The 13171-nt window shown below is 52.9% G+C and overlaps 2 protein-coding genes across 24 annotated transcripts in view; one reads left to right on the top strand and one right to left on the bottom strand.

Annotated features, from left to right (window-relative positions):
* Positions 1 to 3021, top strand: part of Galnt11 (polypeptide N-acetylgalactosaminyltransferase 11) — a 44701-nt gene extending 41680 nt beyond the window's left edge. For 2 of the 5 annotated variants that reach the window (XM_047559985.1, XM_047559984.1), the window contains 3 exons: positions 477 to 581; positions 2179 to 2316; positions 2473 to 3021. In XM_047559985.1, the coding sequence (XP_047415941.1) occupies positions 477 to 581; positions 2179 to 2316; positions 2473 to 2604 (375 nt within the window). In that variant the 3' untranslated portion in view covers positions 2605 to 3021. Of the gene's footprint in view, positions 1 to 476; positions 582 to 1489; positions 2158 to 2178; positions 2317 to 2472 lie in introns of those variants that run through there. The other 3 variants (XM_047559987.1, XM_047559988.1, XM_047559986.1) reach the window with 3 other exon arrangements.
* A 6251-nt stretch (positions 3022 to 9272) lies between these two features.
* Kmt2c (lysine methyltransferase 2C) overlaps positions 9273 to 13171 on the bottom strand; it is a 268206-nt gene continuing 264307 nt past the window's right edge. For all 19 annotated transcript variants that reach the window (XM_047559963.1, XM_047559970.1, XM_047559969.1 and 16 more), the window contains 4 exons: positions 12973 to 13089; positions 12533 to 12606; positions 12137 to 12245; positions 9273 to 11187 (listed from right to left, as the gene is read on the bottom strand). In XM_047559963.1, the coding sequence (XP_047415919.1) occupies positions 11095 to 11187; positions 12137 to 12245; positions 12533 to 12606; positions 12973 to 13089 (393 nt within the window). In that variant the 3' untranslated portion in view covers positions 9273 to 11094. The remainder of the gene's footprint in view (positions 11188 to 12136; positions 12246 to 12532; positions 12607 to 12972; positions 13090 to 13171) is intronic.

The raw sequence follows: 13171 nt of genomic DNA, 5'->3' as shown, positions 1-13171 counted from the left end.
TGCCCCTCTGCCGTTCACTGACGACTGGCCAGGCCTGCACCGTGCCCTCGCCTCTGCTTTATCTAGTAACAGGGCCGCCCAGCGCTGGCAGGTGCACTCCTCTCCCAAGTGGGAGGACGGTGTCGCCCTCTGGCCGCAGGCCCTGCCAGGACCTCCGCTTGCCGCTGCCTGGCCCGCCTCTGGGACTTACCCCGCCGGGCACGCGTGGTCCATTTGGTGGTGTCTTTCTGTGCCTCGGTGCTTCCTTCCGTGGTTTCATTGCAGGCCTTGGGGTGCAGACGGATGTGAGCTTGTCTTTGAGCGGGAGTCGCCCTGCTGCTGCCTGCCCGTGCTCGGGTCGCTGATGACCTGCAGTGCACTGGGCGCTCCAGACTTGGGGGTAGAAAGCCCAGGCTCACTAGGAACACTGACCCAGTCCCCAGCCTCTTGACACTGTCCTACCTGCTGAGCCGTCACAGCTCTCCCCTCTCTTGCAGCTCTACCACTTCCAGACCAATAAATGTCTGGTGGCCCAGGGCCGCCCAAGCCAGAAGGGTGGCCTGGTAGTGCTTAAGGCCTGCGACTACCGGGACCCGACTCAGGTGAGTGCTGCCTCTGGGTGACGGCAGTCCTGGGAGCGGCTCAGGCCCCACAGCGAGTGCCTGGCCTTCTGACCCAAGTCGTGGCGACACTGGGAGTGGCCACGGAGACCATCGTAGACTTCACTTCAGTCTCCTTCGTGTGTCCTTCTGCCTCTGCCCACTGTGATGGCATCGCACTTGTCCACACCAGTGTGTGTCCTTCCTGGTGCCACATGGAGTGTGCAAGCCACTGGGGCATTTCAGTTTGGCACTCTGATTTCAGAGGGATTTGTGTGGGAAAAGCACAACCAGTGCTCCGACCTCATAGCTCTCAGGACAAGGCCTAAGGAATTCCCATTTCCATGTTCAGTGGTGCGTTGGTGTCAGACAGGCTGAAAAGTAAACCGCTTGGCCTTTTGGTAAGTAGTGTGCAGGAATCCTCCTAGAAATAAGACACTGTGACTTCAGAAAGCCTGCAGTCTTACCTGCGGTGGTCAGCATTCTTGAACCGTTTCTGGGTAGGAGAGGTGGCAGTGTGTGGACACTGGGTATTAGAAATGTAGCATATCTCAGAGGACAGGTCACAGTGCACTGAGGTAGCTGAAATATATTCTAGATGGTGGAAGAAGTTATACTATCCAAATGTACAAGTGTGACTTTAAATAAAATCAATAGTCCAGTTCCTCAGTCACATTTCAGGAGGCCAGGGGACAAACAGACTGAAACCTTAGCATTCTAGAATGTTCTGTCACTCCACAGGGAGCCGCCCCTTTATATTGAGACTGCACACACAACCCTTTTACAGGTAAATAAGTTGTTGCACACACAACCCTTTTATGGGTAAACAAGTTGTGTGGAGGAGATGTACTCCTTTTGAATTTAGCGGGGTGCCTGCTGGGGGGAGTCTTTCACTGCGCCTCCCATTTCAGCCACTTCAGGCCAGCAGATGAAGACTGTATGAAAACAAGTGTTGGTGTTCCTGCCCACACGAGATGCCAGCAGCTCCGAGGCTCCTCTTAAGCCCTCATAGTCCATGAATTAAGAGAAGTATATAATTGTGAAACCCTGAAAAAGATTCAGTCATGTGATCGAGTTAAAATCAGTCAACAAAATTCAAGCACCACTTAGGTTTCCTCCCAGAATAGCACTGTCAGCTGTGTGTTGCCATAACACAGTGCTCGAGCCCAGTACCAAAAAGCAGGAATGGTCTAGTTTGCTCAGTGTTGGAGGTTTCTACCCATGAGTCTGATCCCACAGCAAGGTGGCACATCACAGCAGGAGCATATAGCAGCAGAAGAGACCTGCATCCTCTAGCCCCCTCGAGGGCACATCCCCAGTGACCTGAGACCTCACATGGGTGCCACCTGGTAGAGTTTCCACCATGTTACATCAGCACCAAGCTAAGGAGCACACGTTCAACACTGGGCCGTTGGGACATGCAGCCGGCTCAGCAGGGCAGGTGCCTCCTTTTCTGCTTCTGCATGGGTCTAGCACACTGGTCTGTTCCTGCTCTGACACCATAGAGAATAAATCCACTTGTTATCTTCTACAAATGTTTTCCAGCTCTGATTTTTAGTGTTTAAAGCAAAACTTGATTTTTTAATGTTTGCTTTTCTAGATCTGGATTTATAATGAAGAGCACGAATTGGTTTTAAATAACCTCCTTTGTCTAGACATGTCAGAAACTCGCTCATCAGACCCACCACGACTCATGAAGTGCCACGGGTCAGGCGGATCCCAGCAGTGGACCTTTGGGGTGAGAGCGTGAGAGTGTGACAGATGGACAGTCCGCCTTCTCCCTTCATTCCTGTTCAGTAATCTTGCACATTCCACAGCTCTTGTGGACTCCTGTGTCTTTACTGTGTTCCGCCAGGAAAACAAGGTAATCCCCCTCCCGCGTTGCCTCTTTCAGAAAAACAGCTGGCTGTACCAGGTGTCGGTTGGACAGTGCCTGAGCGTGGTGGATCCCCTGGGTCAGAAAGGCTCTGTTGCCATGGCGATCTGTGACGGCTCCTCCTCACAGCAGTGGCACCTGGAAGGGTGAGGTGGCACCATGTCAGTCTCTGCCAGGCCAGCCCTGTAGTCCTGCTGGTGGAAGGCGGCCATCTGCAGGTGACCAGGAGTTCCCACTGAGACATCGAGGCCCCTCTGAGCTGCTTTCAAGGCATCTGTTGCACTTGGAGGGCCCACAGGGCAGATCCCGGTGGGTGGACATTCTGTTTCTGTGATCGTGCTTCAACCCCTTGGTGATGGAACTTGTCATGATTTCCCTTCTCACAGGACCTCATTCTGTTATCATTTAATACATTCTAAATCGTTTGATGAAGCTGGTTGAGTCCACAATTGCTTTTAGCTTCAGAAGGCATTTATAATATTTAAGAGGCAGTCAACTATTATAAATTATTTTGATGACTTATGACACTGTCCCCATTTAAAATAAAGGATCTTTTTGATTATTTAACTCAGATTTTTAAAATTTTTTCTTGGTCTTCTTGTGGGGCCTCTGATCTGAGTTGTGCCATGTATGTGATATGAAACCCCCTTGGTTGCTAGGTTAGCGACCCCAACTTCAGGGGAAGCTTCATGGGATTTTGGCTTGAGCTATGTGAGTTGGATACTTTTTATCAGTGAACTCCCAGGTGATTTGGTAAACAGGCAGCTGGGTGTAGAAGTCAGATCTTAGAAGTGTCTTCTCCATTAGGAATTTGGTTAACATCTGCATCTACTGTAAGTGCCAAAATACGAGGTGAAGTTTTCCCCCAAGTTATATCCCAGAGGAGACACAGCCTCCTATTGCAAGAATTCAGTGATGTGTTAGACCACAAAGCAGCCATTTGCCACCCAAGACGAGATGGTACATGTGGAAAGGAAGAGGCAGCAAGATGAGGAGTTGTCACCCAGTAGCTGAGGTCGGTACTCCAGTCAACAGGCGGGGCCGACTGAGGCTGCCTGGGAGAACTCCCTGCAGGGACCACGACACGCGTTACAAGGAGAGGATGGAAAGCACACATCCCAGACAGTGCGCGACATCTACCTGGACGCTCCATTAACGTCAGAGCAGGTCTGGGGGGTGCGGTCAGTGCATAAGAAGAGAGGATCCAAATGTGGCTGCCCTTACTGACAGCTTCAGAATACATGCAAGGACAAAACTTAAGAAGAGACCCGTCTAAAATCACAGCAAGAGATGTCGACACCGATAGAAAGACGGTGGGCTAGAGAAGTCTCCTGCCAGTCACCGCGCAACACCCCGCCCAAGAGCAGAGCACGCCGTCTTCAAGTCCACGTGGGGCGTTGACCAGGGCACTGCATTCCCAGATGTTAAGCAAGATGCAGTTATACACCCAAGCCGTGCAGAACATCCTGGAAATCAGTAACCATGGTAAAAATCAACCAAAACACTTGGAAACCCTCCAAGTACATGGCAGCCAGCACACTTCTGAGCACCTGTGGGTCCAAGAGCCAAAGGCACTTTGAAGTAGCTGAGCATGAAGTCTGAGCGTGTGAGCGTGTACCCTGGAAATTCTCAGGCCCTGACATGTGCGTTAGGGTAACAGGTTCAACACACCCCACCTTGAACAGGAAAAAGAGCAAGTGAGAGGCCCAGAGAAGGAGAACAAAGAAGAAAACATCAGGTACCAGAACAGAAGTGAGTGAACTAGAGTAAGAATGAACACAGCCACGGCCGCTTTGAGAACACTAGAATCGTAGACCCCTAGCCAAGGGAGAAGCTCCTGACCTGGGCAGAGCGGCACCCGGGGGATTCTCCAGCCGGCAGCTCCTCACGAGTTGTCACACGATACTCCTTGGCGTCCACAGAAACCTGCACACAGGCCTGCAGCGTGCTACTGCGGGAGGAGACACTGGACAGAGCCCGACGCCCGCTTATGATTATGAAAAAGAAAACTTGGCAGAAACTGGAGAGTTATCTGCAAAGAAGGAAGAGGCTATTTCAAACTCACAATGGGAAGAAAAGGGCACCGGCAAAGACTGGTCACCAAGTCGTCACCACAGCACCCCGCTCCCGCCCCCCCCCCCCGCCCCAATCGGAACCGCAGGAGGGATCACATTAGCAAATCAGGAGCTCAGGACCCCTCTGGAGGTTTTCTAGAACCTGGGACTCGGATCTCAGGCCTCACATGGGAGGCAGTGAGCAAGGCCTGCAGACCCTCCAGGGTGCACTGGTGCATTCTGGGTTTTGCTGAGCTCGGTGGTTACAGGCAAGGCTGTGCCACTCTCGTGCTGTGCAGCAGTGGGTGGCACTGAGCTGACGGTGTGAATGTATTTCAGCATGTCACCACGGGGGCGGGGGGACAAATAGAAGGGAAATTCCTTAACTGGATAACTGACCTCTGGAAGGTCCAGGCAGCCATGTTTCATGTGAAAAGTGATCAGGGGCTAGGCTCAGTGGGCCCTGCCTATAATCCCAGTGGCTCAGGAGGCAAAGGTAGGAGGATCATGAGTTCAAACCCAGCCTCGACAACTTAGTGAGGCCATCTCTCTAAATAAAGTACAAAAAAGGGCTGGGCTGTGGCTCAGTGGTTAAGGCCCTGGGTTCAGTCTCCCATACCCAAAAAAGGAAAAAAGATCGGGGCAAGTGGAGGCTGCCTGCTCTCACCCGGGCCCCGCCACTCGGCTCCGAAGGCCAGCGCGGCACAGAGGGAGCAAGGAGTAAGCCCGAGCATCCTCTCCGCAAGGCGTGGTTGTCACTGAAAACCAGGTGTGTTCAGAAACACCACGACGGGCAGTGCCCAACCGCAGTGCAAAAGGACAGCCAGCCAGCTGTTGCTTTGCACTCAGCACAGTCGTCGGCAGTGACTGGACACATTCAGTACGCTTCCATGACACACTGGTAGGAGATGGTGCCGAGCTGCAGGCTGACTAAGGGTTGTGGCACACTTAACACAAGCTGGGCTAGGCTGCAGCATGGGCGCGGCAGGTGCAGTAAACGCATTTTCAACTTGGGACTCACTGGGACGTAACTACTGTGTCCTGGGCTAGAGGAGGCCACCGTGTGAGGATGGGCTGTACCCTGTAGGGCATGGCTGTGCACGTGACTTTTAGAGGAAAATGTGTACCACTGATGTGAGGCCAAGCCATTTGGAAAGAATGGTCTTGGAGGGCCTGCACCAACTCAAGACCACGTGCTCCTGACTTAAGGACAAGGAACTAATGAGAAGACCCATGGGCACAGAGCCAGCCAGCCGCCAGCACAGTCAGAGGGAAAAGGAAAACCAGGGCCGTATGTGCTGGAGGGATCCTGCAGCCCTCTGGACAAAAATGAAGCTTACCCTTCACCTTATGCTGTCGCAGAGACGATTTCAAGGTGAATCATAGATCTAAACACAAGCTGAAATCCAGCCGCTTCAGAGGAAAATGTAGGAGAGTATCTTCATTGCTTTGGTCAGCAAAAATTTCCTAAGAACTCGTTAGAAGAACTAGCCATCAAATATTAACAGAATTGAACTTAAGCTGCTGTTTATCAAGACACCATTGAGGAAATGAAAAAGCCAGCCATAAACTTGTATCTGGTACATAAACAATGCTTACAATTCAACAGAACCCCCCTAAATTTAAAAATGGATGAACTAGCTGAATAGAGGTTTCCTTCACCAAAAAGGACAAATGCCAGGTGCAGTGGTTCACTTCTGTAGCCTCAGCAACGCTGGAGGCCGAGGCAAGACAAGCTCAAGTTCAAGGCCACCTTGGGCAAATTAGAAAGAACCTGTCTCAAAATAAACCAAAAGGGGCTGGGGAGGTAGCTCGGGGTACGGTGCTCCATGAAGCCGGTCCGTCCTGTCCCCACCTCCACACAAAACACCAGGAGGTGAGGAGGAGCTGGGCGCGGGGGGCAGCACGCGGAGCCTTCAGGGAAAACCTGGCCAAGAGGGAATGTTTGTAAACAGCATTCTGCTTCTACGAAGAGGAGCAGGAGGACCCGGGCGGCCTCCCATGAGAGGAGAGCAGCCGGAAGGAGCACTGCGTGTGGTATGCACTCGTCACCGGGCCCCAGACAGCCGGGAGGAGGGGCTGTGCGGGTGGCTGGCACCAGTGGACGCACCGGGCAGAACAGAGCCCTCTACCTCGTGGCTGGGAAGTGAAACGATGGGCCCCTCAAGGGACCCCAAGACCTGCCACAGGCCCCACCTCTGCAAGTTTCCACCCTCCCGGCTGCAGACCCGGCACCTGATGTATGGGCCTCTGGGCGGCAGCAGGCACCGCATCACAGTGACCACAGGACAGTGAGACAAGGTGAGTCTAGAGTCATCCTGATTCCCACCTGGGATGGGAGGTGCTGGTGGAGACGAGGAGGCCCAGTGCAGCTGTGGCAGGGCGGCCAGGAGGCTGTGGCTAGCGTCAGAGCTGGGGGGGTCGGGAAGTCACTGCGTCGGGTGCACTTGGGTCTGGTTGAGGTCAGCTTGGCGAGGGCAGAGAATTAGAAGGGCCGAGGAACAGAGTGTGGGACGCTGGGAAACAGAAGAGGTGGGGGAGGCGTGGGCAGGCGGCCTCCTGGGTGGGAGGTGGGGCGAGCCCTTTGTGAGGAGGCTGGGTGCAGGTCCCCAGAGCAGGGCACATCCTGCACCGCGCTGCCTGCTTCCTTGGACCTGGAAGAAGCACACGGCGTGTAGGGATTGCCATCAAGGAAGGAGCAAGACGCCTGCCCTACTTCCATGGCTGGAATAGAGACTGGGTACAAGAACCCCTGGGGCCCCAGAAAGCTGTCCTCAGATGAGGACCCTAATTTTAATTTCCAACTAGAGAGAACTCTGTCGGGGTCTTAAGCCCCCTCGCTCTTCTCCACCAGCAACAAGGGAAGGGGACACTCCCCAACGAGGTCAGACTGGGATAGGTAGGGCCCACTGACCGCCTGCACCCAGCCCTCCAGGCGGAGGACAATCAGAGCGTCAGGGAGACCAGTCACAGCAGGAACTCGTTTATTGAGGAAGTCACACGCTTTTTTGTAGGGTGGAGGCTAGGCAGGAACCAATCAGCTTAAAGGTCAGCAAGGCAGGGGGTTCACATAGGACTATATGGCAAGCACGAGCTGATCACATTCTCAGAACTGTTGTTAACCAATCCCTGACGGTGTTCTGATTCACCGTCATTAACCTTTGAAACCGCCTTTGAGGCCTTGATCTTGCTCACCCGCCAGGGAGTAAGGAGTCAGCCTGAGTTAGTTAACGTGTCATTAGTCCCAACTCCAAAGACCCAGCAGGAGCCCACGCCAGGGCTGAAGGGCCCTGCCCCAGGGGAGGTGGCTCTGGCACCCTCTGCAACCTCAGCGTGTCCATTTCCCAGTGGTGCCGGGTGCTACGTGCTTGTGCCTTTGGGCATTTACCTCATGTGCTCTGCTCTGGCTCAGTGCAGGTGGCCACATAGTAAAGTCTGCCTGGGGAGGCGAGGTCTCACTACTGCTCCCACACATATGCCCGGGACTCACTGCAAGGGACTCGGGCTGGCTGGATCCAGGCCATGTGCAGGCTGCTGGTCCTCTTGCCCCCACGTGGTTTATAACCTCCTGTGTTCTTGTCCCCTCTCCCACCTCCATGAGACTGTACTTAGGGGACCGAAGCTGATGGTGAGAACCCTCTTTCTTGCCTTTCCTGTTCTCCAGAGGGAGAAGACAGGGAACTGGCATTCACTCAAACAACTCAAGGCCCTGAGAGACCCAAGCACCCCTTCTGTGTGTGATCAGCGGTCAAGTCTTGACGGCAGAGGGGCAAGACCGCACCAAGCAAAAGCTCCGAAACACCAGCCAGGGCCAGGGTGCAGCTCGGGGCGGAGCGCTTGCTTAGCACGCCCGAGGCCCTGGTTCCAGACAAGACCCAAACCGCTGGCACTCCCCAGCTCTGAGCTCTGAGCTCGCTGACGCCCTCCCATCGGAAACAATTCAGGTGCTTTGAGAAAGTTCGCAGAACAAGGCAACACAAGAATTTACCATTTCAGTATGGCAGAAAACTGGTTTTAGAAATTGAAGCAGATCGTGGGTGGTTTTGATTCTTAGCAGACCCTTTTAATCAAATGCACTAAATACACTCGGGCTGATAGAAACGAAGGCACCGTCACACAGGCCAAGTCTGGAAAGCAGTTAGGAAAAAAATTCCACCAGGTGCGGCAGTGGCACTGTGGTCCCTGCTTCTTGGGAGGCTGAGGCAGGAGGAGCCCGGGAGTCTGACACCAGTCTGGGCAGCACGGATGCTTTGAAAACAGTAATCAGAAGACTAAATCTACCAGCTAAACAAAACCAGGCTTTGAACAAGGAGATGAGGCACCAAGAATTAATCATTTTATTTTTTTAAGCCAGAGATCGAACCCAGGGGCTCTGAAACACTGAGCCACATCCCCAGTACTTTGTATTTTTTGAGACAGGGTCTAAGTTGCCAAGACTGGCTTTGAATTTGTGAATCTCCTGCCTCAGCCTCCTAAGCCGCTGGGATTAGAGGCGTGCGTCATCATGCCTGGCCACCAAGAATGTTTTAATCTGGCCTTGAAACACCTGAGAGGCACCAGCACCATCCACCTCCACTGGATGAGGAGCACACGGCTACTGGCAGCAGGTCTGAGGTCACTTCCAGTCACTGGTGAAGAAAGAGATCCAAGGTGATCTCACTGAGACTAGAGGCTGACAGATGGGTCAGAGGTCCGCGAATTCAAGCAGCCGTCAACAGAAGAGCCCCGGCCTAGAGCGCGAAGGACGAGCAGAGAACACAGGCCGCTGTTATAGATGTAAAATATTTTATTTGTAAATGGTGATCTTCTAAATCTGTGTCCACAAATTCCAAAACCCATAACACTCTGTATACTTCAAAAATTCAATTTTTGCCAACGTCAGATACTATTATACATAACAGAAAACAACAAAAACCCGGTAGGACAAATACTGGTAGGATGTCAGAATATTGTACAAGAGAAGAAAAATATTCAAGAAACAAATTTCATACAGCTATTTATCAAGAGAAAAATATATACAGTTGATTTATTCTGTAAGATAAAAATACATCATGCCATATACAGGACAGGTGAGGCCTGCGGCCCGGCGCACACAGCTCAGCCGTGCTGCAGACGTCACCCTAACGCTGTGAAGTGTCAGTACCAGAACCCCAGGCACACGGTCGGAAGCCACCCGGGTCAGAATGCTGATTAAGGTTCTACAAGCAAACACAAAACAGTGTGTGTTTTTATTAAAGAAATGTAAACAAACAGTTCATACAAACACATTTTAAAATTACATCTTCGAAAAACCCTATTGCCAGAGTCCTGCAGATGCGAGCATGATCCTCTCTCTTTTTTTTCCTTTTTCAATTCTTGTGTTGAATAGAAGGCTAAAGTTAGGTTAAGTTCTGCTACATGATCCTATTCTGTTTACATGATTCTCTGTGATCTGAAACGAACTTCTAATCAAAACTACTTTTGCTGAAGAAAAAGTTCAGCCTCCATTTGGGTGTATTTGTAAGCAGTTATTCACAGTTATCACAAATCGTAAGCACAAAAAACCTGACTGAAGAAGTAGGGATGCAACAATATAATATGAAAAAAATCAGTTAAAATTACCCAAACAGCTATAAAAGTTGTAGTCATGGCAGACACTCTGTTCCGTCAGAAGTTAGGTGTATAAAACAAGTACTAATAGTCTAGTTTCCAAAAAACCCCAAACACTCCAGGTTGAAATTTTGGTTGTTATATAATTATAATGGCATATTTAATAACACAAAATTATATTGTGACATCCCTATGACGTTTTATAAGCACCGAGCTGCTGCAGAGCCTGGTAGCATTTGGTCAATAACTATTTTTATACTGTATTTTTTTTCTCAAAATATTTACAAGTTTGTACAAAGTGACAGGGTCCGTTAGTCTGCAGGGAACAGCAGCAGCTTGGCTTTCTTCTAACTTTTATTTAAAAATAGCTTCATTCACTTATTCAATAATAAATACAAAAAGTTTCTCTTATTTTACAGAAATCAAAAACTACAATAAACTGACTCATGGAATCAAGTATTAAATGTATTTAGTGCAAGTCGTTATCCCTTAGCTCTACCCCTAAGGAAGTCATCTCAGTACATTCCTGTTCAGTGGTGTCCACTTCACTCGCCCAGAGGCCTGCCGCAGGGGGCGTGGCCAGCACTCTGGACGCCCTGGCTGGTGATTGCAGTCTTACATTCATAGGAGGCCCCTGCCCTGGGGCAGGGTGGCCATCGGCTCTTTGCCCCAGTAAAAGTTTCTCCTTAGTGAGATTAAGGAAACAGAACAAAACAAAACAAAACAAAACCCACCCACAGGGAAACAAAGAAAGGAAAAGAAAGAAAAAAGAAAAACAAGCGAAAGTGCTGGACCATCCTGTGCCTCTGTTGAACCTCCGCTTCCTCCTGCGCCTCCTTAGCCTCAAGGGCTGAGGAAACCAGAACTCCCAGAAGCTATTTTTCAAAAAGTCGTAAAACAGAAAACAAAAACATCTTTCTGTCTGCAAAACTCCAATGGTGTGTAGAGTCGCCTCTTGCTGGGGACAAGCCGCCCGCTGAGATGGCAAGGAATGCATTCAGTTCATCCACTTCCGGCAGTTCACGGCTCCACAGTGACACGGGATCTTGTGCTGGTCGTCCTCGAAGTCGAACTTGTAGTCGTAGCAGAGCTGCCCACGGCAAAGGCACAGCGTCAGGCAGGCCGCAGGGCCAGGCAGCAGGCTTCCCGCTTCCCTCCCGCAACTGCCACCCAGAGCGGACAGGCACCACGGGAGGACCTGGCCAGCTCTGCTCCCCAAGCCCTCGGGGTGCGCAGCCGGCAGGCGGCACGCCGCCCTCAGCTCCAGCTGACCCTGGACCCCCACCCGAGCGCGCCCACAGCAAGCCCCAGCGGCCCACCCTTCCCGGGCTCCTTCCACTGGGAAGTCAGGCCGCTGCGCAGGGAGGAAGGGATCCGCGCTCGGAGTAGCTGCCCTGGCCGGCACACTGCCCCTCACTAGCCTTTACCGGAGCCTCGCAAGGAGATTGTGTCCACCACCTTGCAGAATGCAGGGCTCCAGAGGCGTCTGCCCGAGCTCCGGGCACCTGTGGCCGCCAGCACCAAGCCTCCTCGCTCGGTCTCACTCTAGTCTCACCCTCACTCTCGATTAGAAATGTGGATTCCAAAAGCCCGAGCGCAGCCCCGGGGCCACCTGTGGAAGGAGTGAGGTCTCCGCACCGCCGTAACAGGTGGAGTGCTGGACCAAGTGGCCGCGGGAGATCCAGGGACATGTCAAGTTTAGCACGCAGCATTTTGAAGACACAAAATACCTCCACTGTTTGGAAATCTGCTGCCTGAGCCATCTGCACGCGCACGCCGACTGCGCCCAGCGTGCCCTGGAGCCCCGGCCTCAACACACACAGTCACCGCAGGTCTGTGCCTAGCCCGCCCGCTCAGTGACAGGCGCTGCCCACGCCCACGGGCACAGAGGACAGGAAGGACCCTGAGACAGACACGGGATGCTGCCGTGGGGGCGCACAGGGGCGGCCAATGGCGGAACGCGTCCCCAAGAACCACGTGCCAGGCGCTGCAAAGGAGCGCGCGGCTGCGCCCAGATGGCCGCGCGGAACCGGCCTCACCTCTTCTCCTTTCTGGATTCTCCGATTGGAGCTGATGATGATTTTGTGTCCTCTCTCAAAAGTCACCACTTCAGCCACACAGTTGGGCGCACACGAATGGTTGATGTATCTGCAAGCACCACGGAAACGGCTGGAGGAGCCTTTCGGAACCCCCAGTCCCAGGGCGAACTTTCTTATTGTTTCGTTACCCGATAACGAGACACACAAAGGCAAATTTCTAAATAAAAACGCTTCTCCGAACTCGCCTGCCCCACGCCTCTAATCTGTGCTGGCCGCACGTGAACTCTCCCCACCTTGGCTGCCTCCCCCTGCACCGAGCCCTGCAGACCCTGCTCCCCCGGCCCTTCCCCTGCAGACCCCTGTTGCTCAGGTCCTCTTGGGTGCCTTCTGCCTCACCTTGCAGGCCCTCCCGTGAGTGTTGCATCGATCACGTGGTCGCTGTCCATCCGGAACATGTACACGCCACGGTTCTACAGAGAAAGCAGGCGGCCTCGGTCACGACCCAAACTGCTCCACCCAGACCCACAGCGGCAGGCCCAGCCGCCCCGCACCCGTGCTCCCTGCCACACTGCAGTGGCCATTGGGCCCACTGCAACAGGTGCGTCTCCTGGGACCAAGGGCAAGCATGGAGCCATGGGCTGTGCCACGCAGCCAGGCCTGTAAATGTACAGCCCACCTTCACACCACCCCCCCCCCAAAATAAGACCAAAGGAGTGAGACCAGAGAACAATACAGGATGCCCAGATACGGTGGTGGCCTAGCCTTTCAGGTGTCTGAAATGCACAGGGAAGAGTTGGGCTGTGGTCAGTTTATACAGCGCAGGGGCCCGACCCTACCTGGGACTCATAGAGTTTCTCTTTCCGGTTGGCTACTTCATTCCGGATGATGGTCCCGATGTACTCGATGACCATGGTGTGCTTCTCTAGGTCTCGGGCAGCGTAGAGGCCCAGGCCCTGGGGAGGGACGCACACACGCTGCACTTGGCTGGCCAAACACACAGTGTTACTGCTGACCTTGTGGAAAGCCATACTTGAG

The sequence above is a fragment of the Sciurus carolinensis genome, chromosome 8 (assembly GCF_902686445.1).
Source record: "Sciurus carolinensis chromosome 8, mSciCar1.2, whole genome shotgun sequence".
NCBI lineage: Eukaryota > Metazoa > Chordata > Mammalia > Rodentia > Sciuridae > Sciurus > Sciurus carolinensis.
This window is presented reverse-complemented; position numbering and strand designations above follow the sequence as displayed.